This window comes from Nymphaea colorata, chromosome 4 (assembly GCF_008831285.2).
Source record: "Nymphaea colorata isolate Beijing-Zhang1983 chromosome 4, ASM883128v2, whole genome shotgun sequence".
Lineage (NCBI taxonomy): Eukaryota > Viridiplantae > Streptophyta > Magnoliopsida > Nymphaeales > Nymphaeaceae > Nymphaea > Nymphaea colorata.
The window spans coordinates 4,023,701-4,032,343 of record NC_045141.1 but is presented as its reverse complement, the minus strand read 5'-3'; the positions used below and the strand labels follow the sequence as shown (position 1 = coordinate 4,032,343).

At 35.1% G+C, this 8,643-nt stretch overlaps 1 protein-coding gene across 23 annotated transcripts; it reads right to left on the bottom strand.

Moving 5' to 3' along the window:
* Positions 1–965: 965 nt before the first annotated feature.
* LOC116252247 (uncharacterized) lies at positions 966–8,255 on the bottom strand. Of its 23 annotated transcripts, none has more exons than XR_007573145.1 (9): positions 8,211–8,251; positions 7,672–7,767; positions 7,333–7,573; positions 7,160–7,234; positions 6,916–6,982; positions 3,841–4,254; positions 3,315–3,380; positions 2,968–3,124; positions 966–2,814 (listed from the first exon to the last, which is right to left on the bottom strand). XR_007573145.1 is itself a non-coding variant. In XM_050077287.1 (7 exons), exons 3-7 carry the CDS (start codon positions 7,480–7,482, stop codon positions 1,156–1,158), a joined length of 513 nt encoding a protein of 170 aa, XP_049933244.1. In that variant the 5' UTR covers positions 7,483–7,500; positions 7,672–7,767; positions 8,211–8,255; the 3' UTR covers positions 966–1,155. The 23 variants fall into 23 exon arrangements, 5 of the variants coding, with proteins under 5 accessions (XP_049933244.1, XP_049933245.1, XP_049933247.1 ...); XR_007573138.1 differs by lacking the exons at positions 2,968–3,124; positions 3,841–4,254 and adding an exon at positions 6,150–6,260 and having other exon boundaries at positions 1,013–1,351; positions 2,779–2,814; XR_007573136.1 differs by having other exon boundaries at positions 6,150–7,234.
* Positions 8,256–8,643: the final 388 nt, after the last annotated feature.

Here is an 8,643-nt window from a genome sequence, read left to right as displayed (position 1 = left end):
ATTGTACGACCCTTATCATACAAAATGATATGTCTGGGTGAAGAAGACCCAGATGATATTTTCTTTAATTCACTGCGCCTTTTGCCATGTACACCCAATGAGCAAGGAGGCGATAATGCCCATTTGCCAGGTTGGCGCTGGGAAGACGGAGGAACCCATTGGGACGATACGGGTGGCTTGTTTGAAGAAACTCTTTGCAGGCGAGGGTACTCATCCGAACGGGGACGGGTATTAAACGGCGAGGAAAAAAACGGGTATAATACGACAAAGTTTTATATATCGGGAATAAAACGGGAAAAGTTCGGCAAATTTTTTTTAAAAATCAAACATTTAATACATCTTAAAAATTATAAAAAATAATAATTAATAAAAAAGGCAAAAAACGGGAAAATAACGGCAAAAAACGAGAAAATAACGTATAATACGGATATTAAACGGGTATTATACGCGTTTTTTGTTTTTTGACGTTTTTTTTTTTAAAAAGGGAATAGTACGGGTATTATACGGCAGAACTGTTTTTGGCGTTAAATATGTGTTTTTTAAAAAAAAACGGCGTTTTTTTTGACAATGTAGAGAAGTCATGCATGGTTTGTTAGATTGTATTAATGTGTTAGTGGAAGATTCTACAGAACAAGATGTTGTGCACAATGAGTTGGATCTATATGATAGTTGTTTTCGGAACATGGGGCTACCTGCCACCGTTTGAGCCAGGACAACGATGCGTCCAGGTAAGTACATAGAAATTTTTAATTTACTTTGCATTTGTTACATTTGATTCTTTTAAAACTTTCACATTGATTTGTTATATTTTTGTTTAGATTTGTGGTGGAATAGGTATGGGTTTGATTGTCCAAACATAGCACGTTTTGCAGTCAAAGTTCTCAGCCAGACATGCAGTGCTAGTGGATGCGAAAGGAACTGGAGTGTGTTCCAATATATCCATAGCAAAAAAAGGAATAGGCTCGAACATAAAAGGTTGAATGACCTTGTCTTTGTTCGATATAATATGAGGTTGAAACAAAGGTAATATAAGCATATAACTTAATTAATGTTTACATTTTTTGTACAATATATTTATATGAAATTATATACTAACAAATTTTCTCTTATTTAATGTAGAGAATTAGAAAAATCATTAGCAAGGAAGCACACATCTCAGTTCGATCCTATCAGCTTGAAAAATTTTGACGATCTAGAGCCATGGATTGAAGAAGAACCAGCTACAATATTTGATGATGAAGATCTTGAATGCTTCAACCTTGAAGCTGAAGCAACAGAAGGCTTTGTTGATGAAGGAGAGTCTGCTACTGCTGGTGCTGGTGCTGAATATGTTGGTGAAGATCTTCCAATTCTTGACGATGAAGAAGAAGAAGAAGATGAAGATGAAAAAAATTATGAATGATGAATCATGAATGAGAGTCAAGTCAAGAGTGCTTTCATTTTATATGTAACAAAAACTTAAGAGTTATGAATCTATGGTTGTTGAACACTTGATTGAATGTTTTATGACTTTATCACTTTATGGCTTATGACCTTATGCTTTGTTGAATGATATTGTATTATTTATTGTTATGAATTTTGATGTTTATGAATGATGAACGCGTAAGTTTATAGCAATAATAAGTCTATCATTATCTCAAACATGTTTTCTATGAACAATTTATTATTTTTAATTTTTTCTGATTTTTTTATGAATTTTCTGAATTTTTTAAATTTTTTCTGCTTTATTAATAATTTTTTAAAAAAATTTACGATACGGTTACGATACGGCGTATCTTAAAGTCCGACCGATACGACTTACGATACGCGTTTTACAACATTGGGTTGAGGATTCCCGTGCATCATGTTTTTGGAGGTGGAACTAACCGACTCTCAGACCATCAAAAATTTGAAAAGATGAAAAAAAAAAAAGGTTTCCTCTTAAAGCATGCCCTGCTAAGCCATCCGCACAGTGAGGGATGCCTTGGAGTGATGAACCTTGCATTGGGATCATTCATTGCAGTAAATGTTTATCATAGTCTATGAAATTGCTACTTATGCGCTGCACTAAGTATTTAGAATGATGATAAAACCACAAAGTAGCATGGGACTCTAACAGAATCCAATGCATAGAATTATTAATAAACAACAGCACTAAAGATAGGCATACTTCATCTGACAGCAATATAAGTGAGCAGCTGTGCACATTGTACAACCCTAGCAAAAATCATGGACAAATTACTAAAGCAAAACACCTAGATTAGCGCAATGTTCATTGGTTGCAGATGGAGAGTAATTCTCACACATGCAGAGTAATTCTCACACATGCAGATCTCTAAGTAATAAAACATCTCTAAGTAATAAAACAGATTAACCAAACATGAACTTGGAATTATAACCCATATAAGTAGCAATTGAAATAGACCAAAACACATCAACAACAGGTAATAGGCAAATACCAAAATGAGAGTATATTTAAACGTCATCACAAGGCTAAGGCCAATATCTACCTTGATTTGAAAAGTCACTATAAATTTTGATAAACTACCAAGAAAATGTAACAAGAAAGCAAGAAATGAAAGAAACCAAGAACTAACACTAAAAGAAACTATAAGAGTATAAGGTCAAATAATAAAAGGTACTAACATGATTTATAGTCAATGACGGCAGTATACAAATGTAAAGTGTAGAATAAACAGAGAACTCAACCTAATGCAGCAAAAAGGAATGAATCAGGACAAGGATATTCTCACAAAGGAAAAGAATATTTAACCAGCAAGCCGAAGTTTGAATACTTACCGTGCATAAAAGACACCAGAAATCATCTGCCCTACCCTAAAAAGGCAGTGAATCATGTTAGAGGAAATTTTGCAAAAAAAATAAACAGACCTCTATGATATCTTCTTAACGAAATTACATTTAACTCGTATTGTAAAAGCTATGGAACATCATTAGCAGAATAAAAGAACAGAGTGGTTAACTATTCACCAAATAATTGGTGCTTCAAGCCAGATAGCCTCCCGAACCACCAAAAGAATGTCAGCTTAGGGAGCAGTGTTATAGAAAGGCAGAATTATGGAGACAAAGTTAATTATCTCCTATTCATTGCACAGATCACGCATTAATCAGCAGATGTTGAAACCTTCTGGAGACACAAACATGGGAGCAATGAATACTCTGAAGCTATGCTTCTAAGATGCACATTTTTTAACAGCCCAAAAGTGCTCCATTACAAATGATAGACCAACCACTTGGAAAGACACTACAATCATCTGGCTAGGGCATATGACTAAAAGTTTTGACTATTGAGCTACCCAGCAAACAAACTAGGGTACCTTTTTTCTGCTGTCTTCAACCATCAAAACCATTGTTATATTTGCCTCAGAGAACTGCCATAAGCCCTGAATGAAAGACAGAATTAGCACCTCCAGGACTACCAAAGAACTACTTAAAAAAAAAAAAAAAAGAGTTCTATCTGGGGAATGAAAAATACAGTAATCTTCCATTTAAAGACACACCAACACAAAAAAATACCAGCCCAATCAAGCGCATAAGCAGCTAACAATTTTACTCTTGTATATTTTTGTTAGAACTGCGATCCGTACAAAATGCGACAAAACAAAAAGGCTAATAAATATACTTTTCTAAGGAGCACTTAGAATATCCAGGTCCGACTTCTGAATTGAATATGAATTATCATGATATATACATAGAACGTTTAAAACTCATCTTTTCGTAATAAGAAGCTGAGGCTCAAGAGGATTTCAAAGAATGGGGTGAAAAGAAGTGTACACATATTCATAGAGCTCATCATAAAAAATGATTTACAAGAGATGAAACGCCTTTGACGAGTTATCTTACAATAGAAATAGAATATATTCGACTGAAAGGACTCTCCAAGTAAGAGAGCTCTCCAGAGTGGCTGTGTTAAGCTCACGATCAGCAAGAAGTCTGCATTGCTTGCACTTGGTCCATGTGACAAAGATAGAGACAAGCAAATGCCCAATGATCAGATGGCTGAATAAAAGATTCAAATGCATAGCTAACTCAACAGCAGTTCTGGATCAGAAATATCAGCATCCTTATTCACTTGCCCGTAATGAATGGATGACTCAGTGCTTGAGATACTGTCAATCTTTTCTCTGGATCGAGCACAAAAATTCTATCAAGCAGATCTTTGAAATTGGCCAGCATCTTGGGATCCTCACCAGTATAGCTTGAAATAAGACTACTAAAATCCTTTGCCTTAATATTCACAAGCAGTCGCTTAACAGCCTTCACTAACAATGAAATTGTAAGCACTTTTGCTTTCCTAGTGTGGGCATGCAAATATGTTGCATGGATGTAGATAAATAAATCCATATCATATTTCATGATTATCGCAATAGCCAACGAGAATTTTTAAGGGAAGACAAAAAAAGTTGATTTTCCAAGTATCAACAGCTCAGAATACATTGAGGATTAAAAAAATATGAATAGAACTACCGGAAAAAATTTAATAACAACCTTATGCTAATGAAACATTGAGATATACTTAACATTGATGGCAGCAAATATCATTATTATCATCCATCAATGATGATCATCATAATCTTCGTATTCATCCTCATTTTGTTTGTTAATTTTTTAAAATTTTAATTTTCAATGCCTTCAAATGGAATTTGTTCACCAACATATGTTGATTTTTTTAGAAAACTAGTAAAACCTCCCCTCCCACAGCTCTTAGAGATGTTTAGAAAGTGGAAGGGATGTCCGATTTTAAAAAGAAGCACAAAAAACAATGTTTTTTTTTCCGTTTTGTCCCCGTATCTGTATCAGCCACATCGTACAGTACAGCCTTTGTATCGCATGATACGGACGATACAGCTATGATCCACAGGCATATCATGTGTTGTATGCGTATCGCATAGGTTTCTCAAACCTATATGATACGTATTGTCCGATATGGATAACACTCAGCACTTTCTTTACCTCATGCAGATGCAACATTTTGTTTTAGAGACAAGACACATTTTAATATTGTTGGGAGCAATTTCTTAAGAAAAAAATTGAGAAACTCTCACATCATAGGACACCACATTTCCATAACATAACTACATCTCATAGCACTTACAAATTGTTGGGTCATCGGGAACCTAGCAACCAATTGGACAAATAGATGCTTATCGTTCTGGCCAATGATCAGTTGACAGGTCCATGACTATCAAGTTGGCTGGAGCATAATCTATGGACCACTTGACCGACTAAGTTGAGCAGTCCTCACCAATCACACCAATTAACCATTTTTTCGGTCTTTATTTGTCAATTTAGAAGTCAAGTACGTGTTGTTTAAGACCACAAAACGACTAGCTGGTCCAAGCGAATTCAAGTTGAATGACTAAAACCAATGTACCCGTATTGATGGGACCAACAAATACGCCATACCATAACGTATGACAACCAATGTTATATGTATTGTATGATACGGATGCGTATCGTACGATACGTATCGTCCGTATCAAATAAACGATACGGTACGAGTATTACACACGATACGCGTGCGTATCGCACCGTATCGTACGATACGGGCAATACACCTCTGTATTGTACAATACGGGTTTATTTTTGCGTCTTATTTTGAAACGGACACTCCTCTCTCTCTCTTTTCTTGTTTCTCAACGCTGCTAGAGACGTGGGAGGGAGAGATTTTCTCCATTTGCATTAAGATTTGCCGGTGAAGTCGCTTTATTTCTTGTTGTGGGGAGTCTCGGGATGGTGGGAAGCTTGAAGAAAGAGGGTTTTTTGGTTTCTAACACCAAGAAGGTAAGAAATAACTCATTTTTGCCGTTGAATCATTCATTTCTCTTATTTCCTGCATTTATTTGTATGTTTTTACTTGTTTTGTGAAGCTATAATGTCGGATCCTGCATGGCAGTGGTGCACAAGGGTGAATCCTAAAGATAGGTTAAGAGTTAAGTACAATTATTGTAAGCAAATCATATCAGGAGGGATCTCTCGCTTTAAAAACCATATAGCTGGTACACACAGTGATGTGGCTGCTTGCAATGGCTCCCAAGAGAATCCATTGCCAGCGTATGTAAAGCACCAGTGTATGGAGCTTCTTAATGCAGTGAAAGCAAATAGGATTGAAAAAGAAATGCAAGATGCAGAGGAAGGATATGGGGACCCACATGCAGAGGAAGAAAGTGAAGGTGACGACGTTGAGCTTGAAGAAGAACATGTTGGTGTCAGTTTGGGAACAGCTAAAGGGAAAAACATTATGCATACAGGTGGTTCTTCAACTGCAACCAAAAAAAGAAGAGGTGAAAAGTACCGGAAATTCAATTTAATGTTAAAAGTTCAAAATAAATTAAAAAAACAAAAAAGATAAAGAAAAAAATGTTTTCCATTAAAAACATGTTCCACATAAATATAGACTTATGGGAATAAACATCAATTAACATAACATGCTCATAATGTTACAAGTAATAACACATTAAGAAAAAACTTTAAAGTTCTAAGCAAGACAAGATGAAATTATTTAAGCAAATAAAAAATGAAAACAATAAAATATCATCTATTTATTGTCCATCATCTAATTATAACACTTGCACATGATTTTCTACCAATCATTTTCCTCACCTTTGTGACCATTGTCATGCAGGATTGTTTGAAATTTGATGCCATATCTTCACAAAACACTAAATCTACAGTAATCTTTACAGAACAACAGAAATCTACAGTAAAAGTGATAGATTTTATACATTTTGTGAAAGAAATCAGGAATCTCTTTCTTCAACTGCAAGTCAATCTCCCACACTCAGATCTTGAAATCGATGTTTTCTATCTTAAACCCATAAGAGTGCCCTTTCAACAACTATAGTCACTTTGTCATTAGCTAATTAGTTACCTTACGTACATTTGTTACAAACTAGCTGATTAGCATTGTTCACTTACATCCTTTCGGTGCACATCTCTACTTGGCTTGCTTTATTATGGTATTGCTGACCAAGGAAAGAACTCCCTGCATCGTCCTTGTGGAGTCAATTAAGATGCAGGTATAAAGGACATAATGGCCATACCCAGCCACTTGTTACTGAACAATGATATATATATATAAATATATAACACAAACAAGGTGTACTTTCACCATGCTATAGATAAATTAACCTGAAGTACATGATAATGAAAAAATGATCACCTTCTTTGTAACAGGATCTTCCTCAGTGGCATGGAAATTCAGATCCCGATCAAAATGATGATCTGTAAAGGCTCCCTAAAATAGAAGACAGAGTAAAAAAGGATATCAATCACAAGATGAACAAAATCAGTCGTCCAAAGTAAGTATACTATCCATGCCAAAAAATCGCATACCTTCCTGAGCATCTTTTTATGAAATGGACCTTTTAACTCCATATGAAGCCGAAGCATGTCATTGTTTGATGGTCCAGGGAAGAGGACCTTTCCTGTATATAGCTCGTACAAGCAGCAGCCAACTGACCTATATGTCCAAAGCATGGTCATACGGCAAGCCAAGTACTGCTGTTTCAAGAAACCAGTCAATAATAACCCTCACATCACGATTCGGAAGCATACACATCACACAAAGAAGTACCTGAATTTGCACACGCAACAGATTTTCAAAGTTGCAGTGAAAACAACTAATGAATAGAGATACAACCATACTTGAACAGAACCAAACGGAGGACTTACTGAACAGAGATACAACTATGGTGTAATCTCATTCTTCCCAACAAGCATAGCATTACCAAAATCACAAAGCTTCAGCACATTTTTGGCCTCATTCACCTGAAAAAGAAACAGAAGCACTGAACAATTGAGGACAAAAAATATATAGTTAATTTTCCTTTTTTCTTTGACTTAAGGAAGACAATGCATCACGTAGCTAAGAATTCTCATGAAGAACTGCAACAAGCAATTTTTAATAAATCCAGATTCCAGGCTATCAAACTCTTATTTTAACAAAGTAAAAAGAGTAAAGATTAAGCAAAGAAGGCAAAATAATGTTATACGTATGAATATATATGGTACATATATGTATTATATATTTGTTACATATATAATTACAATATGTATGTATATTTTGAACTAGTATATATGCAGTATATACATAATAATATATAATCTCGTATATATTATTACATTATAACTATATGATCCCTGAATATAGGTTAAAAAGGGACAGGCAAAAGTATAATCAAGGCATAGGAGAAGTCCTTTCGGCATCAAACCTTCTAGAAATGATAACCTTGTGGGACAGATATCTTCAAGTTAAGGTTGCCTTCCTTGGAAGAGATGCTTTCCACTGCAATTGTCCTTGATTTCAGAGCCACAAATAAAGAAAAATGAAAATAAAAGGAAAGAGAAGAAAAAATACAGAATTTAATCAGTTTCAATGGCAACAATTGAGTATAAGGAGGTGAATCAAAAATAATTTTCCTTTGTACTATCAAATTTAACCATCGACATGATAATGCCAAATATTTGAACAGTCACTTAAACGGGAATATGCGTCGTTGAACCTTCAGATGGGGTCATAAAATGGTGAAAAAGAAGAAAAATCAGCATAGGCACTGTACATGAAAATACTCTAGACGATTAAGACGCAAATTGCTTGCAAGCCTTAACCCATATACAATTTCCTTTGACAGAAAGAAATGTTGA

Bases quoted from the DNA above. Each gene is read 5' to 3' on its own strand.
- LOC116252247 (XM_050077287.1), bottom strand. From the start codon at position 7,482: ATGACCATGCTTTGGACATATAGGTCAGTTGGCTGCTGCTTGTACGAG. The intron at 2,805-3,314 runs GTACCCTAGTTT...AGGGTAGGGCAG, and splicing joins TTGAAGACAGCAGAAAAAAG to ATGATTTCTGGTGTCTTTTA. The intron at 1,352-2,778 runs GTAAGTATTCAA...TTCATCGTCAAG, and splicing joins TCTGGTGTCTTTTATGCACG to AATTGGAAGATCTTCACCAA.